Below are 17970 nucleotides of genomic sequence, written 5' to 3' on the forward strand. Positions count from 1 at the left end.
TTCCAAATATTTACTGACGTAATAGTGGAAAAGTACATGGAAAAAAAAATACAAAAGTATTAAACAGAAGTACAGGAAGAAAAATGTGTTAATGTATAATTACATATTTCTGGTCCGTATCTATAAATACCAGTATAATGATGCTGTAATTGAATACTGTGGATGAAAAAGCTGACAAAGTTTAAAGTGGAACTTAACGGAAAAATATCAGCAGATACTTTCCACTTGTTCTAGACAAACAGGATTTAGAAAAGTTCAGTAAACCTTATTTGTTGTTTGAAAATAAAATGGACAAATAAAAGAAAAATAACTTTTTTTTTTCCAAAAACAGAAGAAGATGTCAGAGCCTCAAAGTAAAAGCACAGGGAAGCAACAGGAGAGTATAGGAACATTTTATTCAAATTGAAAACACTTAGAGGAGAAGGCTATGTAGAATGAAGTGTCACATTTGAATGAGTTCAGGCAACAGTGGTCGAAATGAAACAATACAAAAAAGTATGGCTAAATACTGTAAATCAATGACCCTTCTCACAAGGGCGTGGCATGAAGACCTCCACCCCCACCACCCCCCCAGCCAATAAAAGACATGCAGTTGAAATGACAGTCGTCTTAAAAACAGCAGTTCATCTTTAATCTTAAATACAGAATAAAAGTGTCATCTTTCCTCACATACAACAACTTTAGTGTTTGTATTAAAAACTGGACCGCCCCCCCCCCCTCCCACCACCACCACCACCATGTTGGCACTTGTTAAGAGAAGGGGGTTGGCACGCTCATTGTACAGAATTTACATTTGGTAAGCCAAAATAGAAATAAAAAAAAGATTTATACTTCAACTGTACGCCAATGAAATCAAGTGAAAAAAATTAAATAAATGAAAGGAGGACGTCCCGAACAGCAGAGCAGATCTCAAGCTTAAGCAGCGGCCAAAACCAAAGCAAACCTCTCCGGGGTCGACAAGCCGCACAACAACATGCGGCACGTTGACGGGAAGTGAACCGTGCCTTTATGGAAGGCGGGAAGCCATACGGCTTTTGGTGCCACACTTCAGTTTAAAAACAAAAAAAAAACTTTATTCTTTTCAGTTTTATTACAGATACCATGGTCCGGGTGAACACTCGATTCTGATTGGCTGCTGGGTGTGCGTTATAAAGTGATAACCGCACGCCTGAAATTGAAGTTGTGGTCACATAGCTTAAAGGTTCTGCATCACTGGGCTGGCCTCTTTAGAACAAGCAGTGAGAGGAGAACTTTCTCTCTGAACTGATGCTTTATTGAACACATCGTGATCATCAGCATAGATGTCGCTCTCCTTTGCCGCTGCACTCCAGGTCCGCTTTTTGTGAAAAAAGCAAACCAAATGGAAAAAATAACGAGAATAAAGGACTTGAATATTTATTTCCTTTGTAAGGGACCATGGTATAAGCGAGTTAATGGCTGACGAAGTGTGCCATCAACCCTTACATCGTAAGCGATTTGTAAGAAGTAAAGTTGTTTTTCAGAGGAAACTCCCAAGTTGATGGTTTTCCCTGCGTTGCAGCACTTTCACAAATAAAGTGTGTTGATTCCAAAACCTTTAAAGTTCGGCTAAAGCATCAAATGTAAACTACTTTAGCAGAGGAAGATCTGCCGCACGTTTAAGCCTGAGATCTGCGGCATAGTTAGTGTTAACGCTAATTTAAATAATAGAGTGGCACTTTGCAAAAAAAAAAATAAGGGTGCAGAAAACGTCATGGCTTTCTCAACAATGTGCACATCTGCATTATGAACGTGACTCCAAATACAGAAGACGGAAATCATCAAAGCTAAATAGAATCTCCTACAAATAATCAGTTCACGCCGTTTTTCCTCTGACACTTTCAAATGTAAACCATTTAGCAAAAAAGTTTCCAAATACAAAAAGGAGAAAAAGTACTGCAGCATGTGCAGAAACAAATCCTCATCCGGCCGTTTCCTGGGAACGTGTCCGGCGTTCGCCAAACGTCCCAGACGCTCCGGCTCCACCGAGAAAACATGAAGAGGCAAATGTGTACACGGCAGAACCGAGCGCGCGGTTCACCGGGCTGCGTGCAGCGGCGGCCGCTTCCGTCTCACTGGAATGTTCCGTCAGCCCCTGCTGCCCCCCCTCACGAAACCCCATCGTCGGAGGTTGAAACCCCGCCCCCCTCAGTCCTTCAGGTGGGTCGCTGCACGCTTTGCTCCGCCGTTCCTCCTAAAACTGCTAAGAGTAGCCCTTGTGTGGAAAACTTACCTGAATGACCTTGTGAGGACAGAAACAGATCAACCAACTCTCAGGTCCATTGGAATATTTAAAGATCCACCACATGGGATTCGGAAAACCGACAAAACATCCCGACACAAGCAAATATTCAACCACCACGTGCGTTTTTTGTGTCACTTTTTGCATAAAGCACAAACCCGACCAACGCTCGTCTTCCTCTGTCAGCTGTGTCCAAACACAAACGTCACAACAGAACTCAGAAAGAACGCGCGTCCATAGAATAGTGTCGATATTTTACAGCAGTACAAAATCTCTCATCCCAGACGCCGCAAAAGCTGGAATTCATCCGACCTTCGAACTGGACGTACAAAAGCGTTGCCATCGCTCAGCAGGCCGAGAACGACCCCATCCGACCCCCACCCAACCATCAGCGCTTCTGTCCAGGACGGGCGAACGGCGTCCCCGAAACGGAACCACCTCAACAAAAGTAATCACAGTACTATTACAGGTGTGACTGGAATACCACGTAAGCCAAACGCGTCATCGGACGGCAGCCGCTTTTATCGTCTGAGCGACTTCAAGAGCTAGCGTCACACCGGCAACCACAATGTTTGTACAGGAGAACGACCAGAACAAACTCGCGCTTTGCATGCCGACAGGGAATCGGGGGGTGTTCAGGAACAATGCGGCAAGCCGCTCCCTCTTTTGTATCAGTCCTCCTGAGCTCAGCTGTGACAGACGGAGCAGCAGCCGGATAACCACCGAATGCTGCCAATGCAGAGGCAGGTCCGCGTCGTCGCCCCGATGCCGCCGCCGTCCAGACTTATTTACATTCGTAGGAATCCGTTTCTCCGGGTTGGGGGTGGGAAAAGGCAAAAAAACAGAGGGGGGGGGGGGGGGGGGGGGGATATCAAACAGCTCACGGCACAGACGAGTTCCCCTCCGCCGAGCAGAACCCAGGAGATCGCAGATCCCACCCTCACGCCGGGGTCTGGAGTTTACGACAGTCCGTGAACGCTCCGTCTTCTCAGGAAAAAGCCCTCAAGGCACCTCAAACCGTCCCAAGTACAAAAGGTCGTGTAGTGTGGATTCAAACAGAAATATGAGGGGCCAAAGCAAAGCGGGGAGAGCGGCAGCCAGAACAGAACCAGGAATGTGGTTCCTGTGCAAAAGGAGCAATGAGTGAAACCTCAGAACCGATGAATCCTTTACGAGTGAGAACGGCTGGCGTTGGCCCGGGAAAGGAGGAGGCCGGGCCGGTCCTTTCCAGCGAGTCTTTCATGCAGATGTGCGTCTCTGGAGGTAAACTGGACGCCCCGGGCACGTGAGCGTGCGCCCGCTGGGTCACGCCGTCACACCAGGTTATACTCTTTGAGGTTGAACTGCAGGATGGTGTCTTTGACGGCGGCAAAAACGAAGCGGATGTTCTCCGTGTCGGTGGCGCAGGTGAAGTGCGAGTAGATGACCTTGTCGGGATTCAAGTCCAAAAACATCTTCAGGATGAACTCCCGGCCGGCCTGAGCGTCCCGCCGCGGACCTGCACAACACCAAAGCTCAGTTCATGCTGCTTCATCATCATCATCATCATCATCAGCATGTTGAGGCTTTCTGATGAAGCACAACTGCCTCAGTATGTACTGCAATACTGCATTACCACCACAAGATGTCACTGTGCAATAAAGAAGCACAGCAAAGTGCAGCATCCCTGGACACGATGAATCAGAAGTGACGTCAAACTTCCTGTTAAACTGAGTTTTTATCAACTCTTTTTCCCAAAAACTGCAGAAACTGATTTACCTTCAAACTCTGGGAAATAGTCGACCAGGTGAGAATACATGATCTTCTCCTCCAGCAGGTCCTTCTTGTTCAGGAACAGAATCACAGAGGAGTTTTGGAACCACGGATATGTAATGATGGTCCTGAACAGAGCTTTGCTCTCCTCCATACGATTCTAATGTAAACAAGAGGGGGAAATGAAGCAGAGAAAAAGACGTTTTAATGACCCGCATGCGGGTTTTGACAGCATGTTTTTTGCTCTTTAAGCGTAGAAAAACGTTTATAAGATTGGTTATGTTTAAAAGCAGCTCTGGTTTCTGTTCCGACTCCTGCGAAAAACTTTGATTCTGGACTAAATCAGCTGTTTTGTCAGGACAAAACCCTCCTTAGCAACAAATCTGTGCTCCAGGACCGGATAATTCAGGACACCATAATCCTCTGCACTCACAAACAAAAACAAGTGTTTGCTTCGCCTACAAGTGAACCCTGATACGATTCAGCGAAACAGCAAACGAGGCAAACGCCATCGGACACTTGCAGTAAAAGTTAATTTAGCTTTTAGTTGATTTTAACTGCTAATTTATTCTCTTAGTTTTAGTATAGGCTATTTTATGTATTTATTTTCATTTTATGCATCTTCTTCTCAATTTTATGTTTTTATAAACATCTCATGTCTTTAATTTTTAGTATCTTATCATGATTTTAGCCACAGTGTTTCTTGTGGGGATCTTTTCCTCCAGGGCTTGCCGGCTCGCTCGGTGGTTGTTGCTGCGGTTGTCGCCCTTGCGGGGGCAGTTGGAGTCTAACTTTGCAGCCTCACGGCTGTGAAGTGGACCCCGTTGCTGCCCCAGTCTGGGTGGGCGCCGTGGTGATGCCCCCATGGCCAGGCTGGCTCCTGGTATGAAGAGATTCCCAAATACTGTTTCCTCACAGCAGAGCCAAGCCTTACTTGTTTGTTTATTTCTTTATTTGTTATTTCTTTATTTCTTTCTACAGTTACATAGTCATTATTCATTGTACGTGGGGGTCATGGGTCATTTGTTTTAACAGAGGGGAGTGGGAAGGGTGAAGGGTGGGTTGGGTTTTTACTGTAATATTGTGTGTTTTCTGTTTTTAATGTTAAAGCGCTTCGAGCTGCGCAAAAGCACCATTTTATAAATAAAGTTTGATTTGATTTGATTTGATAAAGGAAAATCTTTGTTTTGGGGCTAAAATGAGTTCAGCGAGGAAGAAAATCCAACAGTCCTTATTTGTCCACGTCGGCCATTGCTCGTTCTCAGGACAGTTAGTCCGCTCTCAAAAGCGCAGTGTGAACGCCAATCAAACCTAGTGAAGATGGGAAGTTTTTCTGCAGTCTGTACGCTTGCTCTTTGATTTTTTTTTTATTAATCCTATTAGACTTCCTCATTCTTCTCAGGAAGAACGTGACTTCAGGCGTCCTCGTTCTGTCACGCTCCGTGCTTTCCTTCGATGTCTTTCCCATTTTCTAAGGAAACTTACATGAAGAGGAAAGTTAGCCAGCTAGCCAGGTCTCGCCTGCTTTCTGGAAACCACATGAGCAGATGGAGCAGAGCCATGCGGGGGTGAGTGACCTTAGCTTTATTGTTCACAATTCTTATCAACGGTTGGACAAACAAATGTAAACAAAACCAAATAAACACAATGATGTCTTTCCTTTCAATTTCAGGTCAATTAGTTAGAAAAACGGCTACGGTCTAAACATTTTTGCCCATTTCTTTCAGGAATTGAAAGAAATGGGCAAATAATTTTATTGTAAATGGAATGAACAACATGCCGTTGGAGTCGCGTCTCACCTCGTTGTCCGACTCCACCAGGACCTGGTCGTACTCGCTGAGCGCCACTAGAAACATGATGGAGGTGACGTTCTCAAAGCAGTGAATCCACTTCCTCCTTTCTGACCTCTGACCCCCAACATCAACCATCCTGAGAGGAAACACCACCAGACGGATCATTAGCTGATAAACCACTTTTGATCATAATTCCGCTATTCGTCATAAACTCGGCACAAAAGAATAAAGGCCTGTTTGTCATTTTGTCTACAAAAAGCCTTTATTTTCCTCAAACTCTAAACTTCTAAAACAACAAACTAAAGCCTAAAACAGAAAATGCTGTTTGCTGTCGGCAGAGTAGATTAGGAAAGTAATTTGGGGTCAAAACCTACAAAGAGTTTTATTTGAAAAAAACAACAGTTTACATTTTGTGCCAAGTTTATCTGAAAAAAAAACATGAAAACATTTGGTTCGTTGGAGCAGAAGAAAAGCAGCCGTAAGGTGAAGCTGAAAAAGCAGCAGAGTGTCAACGAGAACAACACGTTTTATGTCGCGACATAAAACGTATACATCCGTGGTAGACACGTGAAAAGTCTCTTAGACAGACGTGGACCAGTCGTGGAAAGATCAAACTTTGCTCAATTGCGTAAGAGTTACGTAATTATTGCGTATAAACTACATAAAATGTGCAAAAACTGCGTAATTCTCAACCGAACAAAAACTTTGAACATCTCTAAACTGAATTCAAGTAAAGACTCGTTGGCCGAAACCTTTGACGAACATCTGCGCACATCGACGAATGACGAACGCAAGAAACATCATCGACGTAGATCACGCATGGATCACAAAAGACCGAAATTTCCTTTGTGGAAAATACAGAAAATGAACGAAGTGGCTGTGTGACACGAGCTTAAGGTTCTCTAAGCTGAATAAAAGCACAACAGAGGAAGGAAGCCTGACGAGGAGTTTTGTTCCTGGCAAAGCTTCGTTTACTGTTGCAGCCACAAGAGAACATAAAGGTTGAAGGGATAAAAATCCCCCACATGAAAACTTCTCCTATTCCTGCTTCTTCATAGCCTGCCCGCTCCAAACGGATGTCTGGACTGTTGAGCGGTTCACCGTCAGCAGCAGTCAAACCTCTTCAGCGCAGTTATTTCTGGGTTTGTCACGCGAGGAGGAGGCTGAAACGGTGGCTTCCTATTGATCTGCACTCCGTCTCCATGTCCTCGCTTTTTATTTCAGGAGGAACAAGGTGAGGGGAGCTTTTTTTTTTTTCAGTCCAGCGGCAGAAGAACCCGCCTGCTCTGTCGGCGATGGAGAAGCGCATCGACGAGCCGCAGGAACAAAATCCAGATTGTTGAGCTGAAATAAAAGTCTGCAGCGGCTGCAAACTATTTGATAATTGTAAACATTTCAAACCTTGTTCTTAGACAGGTTCACAAATGTTTCAAGTGTTAAGTAGAAGGACTTTGATTAAATGTACAAGATTCAATTTGATGTCACAGTTTGCTTATTTTAACCTATTTGAATGATGTGTGATTTCTTCCTGAAATTTGTCTTTTTGCAGAGCAATCTGTGCCGTTACTATAGCAACTGCAGGTGTTTGTAAGCGGACTATTTTGGCTGCACAATTAGTCACAAATCTACCATCATCGCGATATCGAGCTTTGCAATACGCATATTGCAAAAGTTGGCGAAGGTTGCCATAAATGGTCACCTTAAATGTGTCCAGACAATCTTACGGTAGCTTGAAATATTTAGCGAATCAGATAAATCGCTTTATGCATTTGACCAATCGGATGGAGCCCTGTTATGTCAGATGGTCGCCTCCTATGTAGACGACGGTCAATTGGGGCATAAGTTAAGGTATGTTGGGTCTTATTTAAAATCAAACTGTTGCAGTAAAATGGAAATGTTTTGGTCTTTTTTACTATTTGTTCATGTATCGCAAGTTGTTATCGCAATTTTGATCACTAATATCGCAGGTTTTCCTCCATGGAACAAACTCAGTCACTCTGTCATTTAGGGTGTAAACATGAACATCAATGTGAAATCAGCAGGACATCAGACAGACGAAGCATGAGGATTTCAGAGAAGCGTGATGCGAACAGAAGTAGGTCGTCTTCTACCTGAAAATGATGCTTTGCAAGTCGAAAGGGTATTCTATGATCCCTGTGGTTGGGATTCGAACCCTAAGCACATCTTGTTGGGTTGGCAGATAGGATGGGTCAGCGATACGATCCAGAGCGCTTAGATAGCTAGAGATAGGAGAGAAACAAAAAACAGAAGAGAGGTAGGAAACAGAAAGTGAAGCGTAGCGGCAGAAAAAGCACAAGCCTTCCACGGCCGTCCCCAGAGTTTAGAGGGGTTCGACCACAAACCCTGACCCCTCCTCTCACACATCCAGCTTCGTACTTGATGGTAGCTTCCAAAGACGTTGAACCATTTTCCAGTTCAGCTCTGGTTTTCAATAAATAAGTCTTTGAAGACATGTCTGCGTGTTTTGGCATGACAGCCTCCTTCTGTGGATGCAGCTTTTGAGCCAATCAGAAATCTCTCTTGCATCCTCAGCTTGACACTCTGAGCGCGATCGCTTGGATCGTTCTTTGAGAGCAGCCATCAGGACCTGTTCAAGTGCTTAGACTGCTGTGCGGCATAAGGCAGACGAGGACAGCGGCATCGACGGCTTCTCACTGGCCGACCAACTGCTTTGCAGCTAGGCAACCAGTGACATCATCATCATCAGCAGCAGCAGCACAAGGCACCAGTACCTGAAGATAATATTCTCCAGGTCAAACGGGTACTCAATGATGCCAGTGGTAGGCACTCGAACCCGCAGCACGTCCTGCAGAGTGGGCACGTACCCATGGGACGCTATTCGTTCAAAACAGCTTAAGTAACTGCAAGGAGGGCAGGAAACATAAGACAGAGACCAACATGTAGACAAACCAACCGTCTCCCATCATTACCGATTTACAGCCATTCAGTGTAAGCATTTTTTAAGACATTTGCATACCAATGTAAATACCACTTTCTACTTCATGCAGAAAAAAACATTACTTCTGGTTTGATGGAACAGTGATAAGCCTCCCAGTGTGACGCCATCAAAACATCCAAACAAAAATGTAAAAATTGTAATCACACGTCGCTCACACAGCTTCAGAAATGTTTACATTTACTTGCATAATTGTAAATATTAACACTATAATTGAAAATTCTTTTAGCTTTATTTATTCAAAGTGACCAAAGTAGAAATTTGTGTCTTTTTACTCAACAAAAAGTACCAGATTTAAACAGTCTGAAGTAAAACTAAATGAAATTTTGCTAAATCTACTTCAAGCTTAAGCTGTGTCTGAATTCCCAGCCTTACCCCTATATAGTGCCCCTATATACCCTTATATAATTTCTAGTGCCCTAAAAATTTCCCAGAAGTCTCTGCGAAAAACCAGTGTGCATCGACACTCACTAGATCGGCGAATATAGACCACAATGCATTGCGTCGAAACAATTTTTGCCAAAAAGAATGTATTTTTTGATAAACCATCAATGTTTTTATCTTCAGAAGACAGTGAACTCATAAATAATCATCTCAAAACTCTCATATTAATTCGATTTTAACTTCATGAATTCAATGACGTAATAAAAAAAGTAGTGAGTGTCTGAACCGCTTTTAAAATTCAGGGCACTACATAGTCCTTCAAGTTCTAGTTTGTTTAGGCGTTAGGGTGGGAATTTGGGCACGGCGTTAGTGCTGATAGTTTTGAAACAAGGCGCTCTCGCTTTGACCATTTCCACAGACTGTATATGAGAACTGGAGGCGAGCGAGTCTGACATCACTAGAAATTCTCCATTTAAAACCAAATCATATGTCACTCAAATGAACGGAATCATGGGGAAAGAGATCCGTCGCATCACTACCAGTGTGTTAATGTTAAAAGTGTCAAAGACATGTTTATAATTTAACCTTTTATGACATTACAACAGGCTTACTGAACGTTTTTTTTCTTCATTTTTACTTGATTATGAAAAGGATTTGCTGAATGTTTTTTTCTCGTCATTTTGTGAAACACAAATTAAAAAAAATGAAGCGAAACAAAACGGTGACCCAACAGTGGAATCACAGGGAAAAGTGGAATCGTTGCGTCTTTAGACCTCACCTATAGAATACGGGTTACTTCCGGCTCCGACCAAACCAGGTCAACTTGGTCGTCATTTGTTTGTGACACAGCCAAGTGTTTTAATTATATTTACAAATATAATTAATATCATGAGTGAGCTTGTTGGAAGGCCACACCCTTATTACACAATGTCAAACGTTTGGTACGAAGGACTTGGCTCCACCCACTTTTAATTACTTCTTTACTAGCGGGTTTAATTATCTCTGTGTTGTCTGTCATACTTCATGGACTTATGAACAGGCTTTTACACTTTAGAATGAGTCGACATGGAAATGATCGGCTCCGTTTAAACCACAAGGTGAAGAGTCGTCCAACTCAGAACTAAAATCTGACTGCAGTCTTCAAAACAGAAGCTGCAGCAGAGGGGCGCCATCCTCTGTGCCATGTCTTCTCCAGAACGCATTCAGTTAGTCAAAATTACAGACATTTTACACAGATCTTCTCTTTTTTGTTGAAGGTTTGGAATTTGAGAGTTTAACCAAGAAAGAAAAGTGTGATCATGTTAAAGACCCACTCCGATCATTTAAATTTCAAAGCGTTCCTCGGTCTTTTAATTACGATGATGCCGTTTTTAGCCAAAGTGAGGAAAACTAAGACACACATGGATCAGTTTGTCTGCAAGCGGATGCCTCAGAATAGAGGGAGCCAGTGGACCGCCCATGATGGTGCCTACCTCTCCGCTACAAGCTTTCTCAAACAGCATTTCTTCATCTGCTCCTGATTTTCAAGGATTTGAATCAAGAAATACCCAGAAATGCAACTTTAAGCCTAAGTTTCTTTAAAAACATGTGAAAAAAAAGAGTGGGTCTTTAATGTATGTCTGAGAAAAGCGTATGAAGTGTGCAGTGAGGGGTTTTAGAGCCTTAAAACATCTAGAATTATTATAAAAAAATAAACATGACCTCTCAGTGCCCTCCCCGCCAATTTTAACCACAACCTTTAGTACACACACCCTTTACATTACAAAATACACACTCCAACACACACACACGCTCACTAACACACATACATGACACAAGGAAGAGGGACTTCTGATCTTCTGTCCCCCGCCCCATCCCTGGCGGAGGGAACCACCAAAACTCTTTTTTTTCTTTTTACATTTGGATTTGTTGCAAACTCCTTCAGACACAACAAGAAGTTGAGCTAACATTTATGACCAATTGTTTATCATTTTCTTCTTTAAAGACTTTTTTAACCCCCCGAACAGCGTACTTTAGAGCCTCTGAACACAGAACAGGAACAGAAAATCCACCGATGTTAGTTAGACGTACTATTTGGTTGAGTCTGAAAGCTGGTACTCTCTCCTCCGGTCGTATGCCTCCATGATGCCGGGGTCTGACCACAGCATCCTTATTGCCTTAATGTACGGCTGCTCAAATCTGGAAATCATTTCCACGTCCACGTCCCGCACCAGCAGAGCATTATTCTAAGAGAAGAGCAAAGAAAGTTACAAGTTTCTGCCCTCCAACATGTTTTTCTTTTACCATACATCTCATTCAAATGTGTTCTCATAACAGTTTTTTAGGATTTGAATCATAATTCAGCGTTCATGTCTTTTAGTAACTGCATTTTATTCATTTCTGACTTTATTCACAGTTGTTCCTTTATTTCCGAGGCTTCGATACTCAAAAATATTGTCTAAAAATGCAAAACTCCTGATTTTAACTAAACACAACACAATACAAACCATAGCAAAAGCTACATAAATCCTGACTATGAATATGTTGATTCTGTATGGCACATACCTTGTTCTCTTCATACTTGTAGGGGATGTTGAGGTTCTCAGCTGCGTGGATCATGGCCTGCATGGAGGTGAAGATGTTCTGATAGACCAGTTTGGTGAAGCCCCTCTTGTCTTCTTCTGTGTAGCCGGAGCCGTGAATGATCCTCATCTGCTTGATGAAGGTGCTCTTGCCGCTTTCTCCGGTACCTGAAACATAGGAAACTTCTAAGCCAGAGTGGGCAACCACCAGAAGATCGGGAAATTAAATCAAAGGACCAAAGCTGATGTAGCCTGTCAAGCGGCCCCCCTCAGCAACGGCCGTTCAATCGACCACTGTCAGTGAAAAGTCTATGTAAACGCCCAGAAATGCATATTTCGGGCTTCTGCGTTCAAAACGTTTGTCTTCACACGTAGTTAGGCACTTTTTCAAGAACATTCTCCGGCTCTACGCACAAAACATGCGGTCTCTGAACGTGACGTGAAAGCTAAACCAGGCTGAACTTTGACCAATCAGGGACTCTGATCTGGTAGAGATGTATGGATTGGCGTCCCTTTTTATTCACAGAAGTGCCAACCGTTTGAGAAGTGATCGTGGAGGAGAAATTAATAATTGGGGTTTGTGCCCGGCTGGAATTATGACACCAAGGTTGTGTCCGAATTCCTTCCCTACTCACTATATAGGCCGTTAGCCATCTTCTAGTGCTGTCCGAATCTACGATTCCAATGTCCAGTGCCCTAGAGTCTCTGCGAAAAACCAGTGCACTGGTGCTCACTAGATCGGCGAATATAGACCGCAATAGATTACGTCGGAATAATAGATTAATCGTTGGAATTAATAAATCATTAACGTTTTTATCCTCAGAAGACAGTGGACTCCTAAATAATCATCGTAAAACGCTCATATCAATTCGATTTTAACTTTGTGAAATCAATGACATCATATCAGTGACATCAGTGACATAAAAAAAAAGTAGTGAACATGGCGTCCAAATTGCATTTTAAAATCCAGGGCACTACATAGTTAGATAGTTCATAGTTTTTTTAGTAGTCAAGGGTGAGGGCGGGTATTCAGACACAGCCCAAGTCTTTCGTATATCGGAAAAAGTCACCAGATTTTCACAGCTTTGACATTTTACACCAAAACTGTAGGTGGTGGACATGCGCTAGAAAACAGACAAAAAAGAAAACAAAGAAGAAGCTGCTCCATTGTAGGTACCGTGCCCATTCAGCCTGCAATAACCGTTCGAGGTCCTTTCGACTGAGGATAACGTCACAATACGGTAACCCTACTTGGACAAACTATGTAGCGTGGAGATCTGCTCGGGCTCTACATATTTTTATTTCACGTTTCCTTTTGTAACATAAAGTTCTTTTCCCTCCTAAGTTGTGTCTGACATTATTCCTTGTAGAGTTTATAGAGAGATTTTTGCTACAACCCACTTTGTAAAAAGATCTGTGGCTGTTAGAATGAACATGCTGCTCCACAGAGCGAACCGAGTCTCTGAGCAGAACAGCTGGAGTCTCGTAGCTTCGTGTTCGCAGGCAGGGAAGGTGCTTATAGTGTGCAGTCTGGAGAAGGGTTCGGACCGCAGTCCGTTCGACTGCAAATGCACTTTATAATAATCATGAAAGCACCTTTAGAAAATCATCTTGCTCTGTGTCGGAGGTCTGTTTGTTTACTACGGACCGCATAATTTCTTCTTCTATGGTGGTATAGTAATTTGTCCAGACCAATCACTATCTGACACATCATTGGACCAACAGACAGCCAATCACATAATGTGACGTCAGCACTAGTCGAAGGAAACCGAACGGTTGTTGCAGGCCAAATAGTTATGGTACCTACACCGCGCTTTTCCAGTAGGAAGTTCATGCTAAACGTGTGATTAGCGTGTTCTTGAGCTCGCACCACATGCCTGGTGTGAACGTAGCTTCAGTCAGTCACAGTTCACCATGTGGACTCAACGAGGACAACGAATGATAGCTGTAGACTCAAAGAAAAGGTCCTTTTGCTTATGCACATTATGAAATGCTAACCTTTACATAAAAAGCTCCATAGGTTCCAAACTTCCTTTCATCAGCTCGTTCTTTTAAAGCAACTCTGAGAAAATGTCATGGATTTTCCTTCAGCACTGACCAGACTCGCCTGGTTTTAGCTTTTGCCACATTTCAGTCAAAATGAGAGGATTCTTAACAGACAATCCTCCGGTTAAGACAGAATTCTTCGACAATTTAAAAAAAAGTATTTTTTTAATGCAACTGTTATTACAGATTTTTAATGTATGCTCAAGAGAAAATAAAGAACGAGTGTTCCAGTTCAAGGGTTTCACATTTTTTTAGAATTCATCTTCGAGGAGATATTTAAACGTATTCAAGGTGACAGCAATGAGATGGGCTCTTTTCCAAAGACACAGCCCTTGAAAATGTTCACCTTCGATAAAAAGCAAATATGACTTTGTTCTTTGCCAACGGTGTATAAATAACAGAAACGTAGACAAACACAATAGACGTCAAACAAGGAGTGGCTCTGCAATTCAAACTCCAGCAACCAGAACAAGCTCAGCAAAAGCTACCAGACACTTTAGTCTGGCAAGCAGGACTCTGACTGTCTGCACACCCTGTAATGTGAGAAGCGGAGAAAAATAGCAGCTGAACATACACAACCTGTAATATTTCCCCTTTTTGCTTTACAGGTATCAAATAAACACTATCAAATAAAATAACAAAATCCAATTTTCTCTTGGCCCTGCTAGAAAAAAAATAAAGGCATAAAAAACCTTTAAAACTTCTTTATTTTATACAGAAAGATTTTTCATATTTCCCACAGCTCCTTTTGCGTAAAAGGCTCGTTTCCACTGACCAGTACGGTCCGGTGCGGTCCGTTCCAGTCCAGTCTTCTAAGCGTTTCCAATATAAAATTGACCCATTAAACAGGAGCTAATCGTACATTTTTTTTGCCCCTATTGGTTGTAGGTCCATAGAAAAATGGAACAGGGCAGACCTACTGAAAACCTTGAAGGTCATTAGGACAAAAGAATGCACCAAGAAAACGGCAGCATTCGTCTATGCAATCTTTGAACAACAAAATGTTTTTTATATATATATATGCTGTTGGATGACCTCCATTGAGCTTCATGGGGGTCCAACTTAGAGTGGAAACACTCACCTGAAGTATAATATTACTCCTCTGGTAGTACCACTTAGTGACGTGCGGTGAGGTTGATGGCTGGTGAGGCACCGACTTCTCTAGAGTCAGATTTACAATCGCAAGAACTAAATATTTCAGCATTCATCCAACAGCAGCTAACAGCTTATAAAATACACACAAGAACACATTTGTCCTACAGAGAATATTTATTTTATAGACGGATAGAACACTCTTCTTGTGTATAAATTATTCATATATACTGTAAACAAATTAAAGTATACAGATGTGTTCAGCACACATTTGACCCTCAGTAACTATTTCTGGTATTTTTCCAACTTCAAATTCTGGTGCTTTAAAGAGTGTTATCAAAAGTTGTTTGTGAAAATGATCCTAAAAATAAAATAAATGATTTTACTTAAATTTTTTTCCACTTACTCCGATTTAATTTTAAAAAACAAACATTGAAAAACATGTTTGGCCTTACGATGGTATTGTCCACCAGCACAACCCTACAGTGTAGCTACAAAGCAGCTGTCAGCTCACGTCTGCCCCCTGCTGGTGAGGCTTTCCTCACCTGAAGCCTTTCCTGCGGGCCTACAGCAGTGTTTTCAGCGCACGTCTCTGTTAACATTGAACTCTGCCGTCGGACATGAGGCACGGCGCTTCAGAGCCTCACCCGGAGTTTCCGTTCCGTCTGTGATCGCGCAACACTCAAATTCTGCGAATTTAACCTCAGAAACTGTGAAAAACATGTTGAGTTGACTGAAAATGTATATTTAACACAAATCAGTGGAAACTATTTACTTAATTTACCTTTCTAGTTTATCACAATCATGGCAGGTGTGGCTGAGCCTCACTTGCCTCACCTGACCGCACGTCACTGCACTTAGTGGAAACTAGGCCTTAAACCCAACTTTGATTGAAGTTAGAGAGCTGGTTTCTCATCACTGTTGTATTAAGATACCTACATCAAGACTTTATGTTACCTTCAGAAGTTCATCAAAACCTTCCCTGGTGTTTAACAAATAGGACTGCTTGACTGACATCCCTTGTTTCCAGAAAAACGCAGCAGGTAATTACCAGAGGAAGAATCTGCAAAGACGAGCAGGAAGGAGCCGACGTCCTTCCGATGGGACTTTTTCCTTTGAGTCATTTCTCAGAGTCTCAGAGTCAATGTTCTAGAGAACCTGCAGACTCTCGAGTGTTTTCAGACAGTTTGTATACTTAATATGAGTCACAAGTCAGTGTCTGTTGGTAAACACTCCAGCTGAGCTCCTCTACAGAAAGCAGGCCACATGGTATTAGTGAATCAGCACTGAAAAGACTTCATTTATTACCTTCACATTAAAACGGCCTTTTCCCTGAAGAGATCATTTATGAGGTTTGCATTCAATTGGTATTATTTTCTTCTAGTTGCTTACAGGTTTGCACTCATGCATATTTTTTTAATTGTAAGAATAACCGATTTTTATTTTTTTATTTTTTTTACAGTGGTACCTCACTATAACGTTCACCTTTTGCGGTCACAATATTTTGCATATTTTTTAGAGCAATTTTGCATGTTTATTTTTTAATTTGACAGAAAATGATCCCAGCTCAGGAAAACCCCACAACGGATTTTGCTTCTTTAATGGTTCTTTTCCGTGATCAAACTAAAAAAAGCTAAACAAGAACAAGATATAATAATTAAACCTTGTTTCCAATTTTTGTGATTCACACAAAACAAAAAATTAAATTTGAGACTTGCAGTAGGAAAATTCAAAATCAGCCTTTATTACGGACTATTCTCTGCAGGATGATTTCCATCTCTTGCAACCACAAAACCAAACACATTTATTCAAACACCATTTGAGCAACATCAAGAGATCGTTGTACTTATACCATATGACCAAGGATACTATTTTTAAAATATTGACCTCTAAACTCAGTTGAGTCCAGAGCCGGAGAACACCGCCTCTACTCCATCAAGACAGGATCTTTGAGAAGGAGCATAAACCGCAATTAGCGAAGAATTCTCATTTCTGCGTTCTTTGTTCCACATTATGGCATTACCGTAATAATGTACAGCAAAAATTAGGATTGAAATGGTACAGGCACAGTAACCAGTTCATTTGTTAAAGACCCACTCAGATGAAAATGGTATTCTTAACGTGTTTCTGGTGGCATTTTTCTATTGATGGAGGACATATATTAAGAAAGTTAAGCAGAAAGGTAAATTAAGTTGCTGTGTTACTCTTTTTACAAATTGAGCAGCTTTGAAAAAGCCTCAAGCTCCAAGCTCTCAGCAACGAGTAAGGGTTTGCTCTGCGCCAACAGTCCCACAGCTATAAGAGTTCAGTTTAGCATCTTGCCCCACAGGTAGGGCACTTGTGAACTTTGGCCACTCAACAACCTCTAACACCACAGCAGCCCCACTGGAAAAAAATTTAGACCAACTTCATTTCTGTAGACAGGAAGTGGCTGTATTTCTTTTAGATCAGAATTATTTCACAACTTTTTATCAGAATTCTATTGTTTTGAATGATTTATATATATATATATATATATATATATATATATATATATATATATATATATATAAAAACTTGCCCCTTTCACCCTTTTCATGGGTGGTTTCTCACTCAAGCTCGGGTCCTCTACCAGAGGCCTGGGAACTTGAGGGTTCTGCGCAGTATCTTAGCTGTTCCTAGCACTGCGCTTTTCTGGATTGAGATGTCTGAGATCTTTCCAGGTATCTGTTGTAGCCACTCCTCCAGCTTGGGGGTTACTGCCCCGAGTGCTCCAATTACCACAGGCACCACTGTCACCTTCATTTTCCAGGCTTTCTCCAGTTCTTCTCTGAGTCCCTGGTATTTCTCCAGTTTCTCATGTTCCTTCTTCCTGATGTTCCCATCGCTTGGCACTGCCACATCCACCACAACGGCTTTCCTCTGTTCTTTATCCACCACTACAATGTCTGGTTGGTTCGCCATTACCATCCTATCAGTCTGGATCTGGAAGTCCCACAGGATTTTTGCCCTTTCATTCTCTACCACCTTCGGGGGTGTTTCCCATTTTGACCTTGGGGTTTCCAGTCCATATTCTGCACACATGTTCCTGTATACTATTCCAGCCACTTGATTGTGGCGCTCCAT

At 42.2% G+C, this 17970-nt stretch overlaps 1 protein-coding gene across 3 annotated transcripts in view; it reads right to left on the reverse strand.

The window, feature by feature from the left end:
- Positions 1–376: 376 nt before the first annotated feature.
- Positions 377–17970, reverse strand: part of LOC101158934 (guanine nucleotide-binding protein G(q) subunit alpha) — a 30264-nt gene continuing 12670 nt past the window's right edge. The window contains exons 2-8 of one of the 3 annotated variants that reach the window (XM_020702730.2): positions 11711–11895; positions 11237–11391; positions 8559–8687; positions 7917–8045; positions 5812–5941; positions 4019–4172; positions 377–3758 (exon numbers count right to left, since the gene is read on the reverse strand). In XM_020702730.2, the coding sequence (XP_020558389.1) occupies positions 3574–3758; positions 4019–4172; positions 5812–5941; positions 7917–8045; positions 8559–8687; positions 11237–11391; positions 11711–11895 (1067 nt within the window). In that variant the 3' untranslated portion in view covers positions 377–3573. The remainder of the gene's footprint in view (positions 3759–4018; positions 4173–5811; positions 5942–7916; positions 8046–8558; positions 8688–11236; positions 11392–11710; positions 11896–17970) is intronic. The other 2 variants (XM_004068352.4, XM_004068351.4) reach the window with 2 other exon arrangements.

Source organism: Oryzias latipes, chromosome 4, assembly GCF_002234675.1.
Source record: "Oryzias latipes chromosome 4, ASM223467v1".
Taxonomy (NCBI): Eukaryota; Metazoa; Chordata; class Actinopteri; order Beloniformes; family Adrianichthyidae; genus Oryzias; species Oryzias latipes.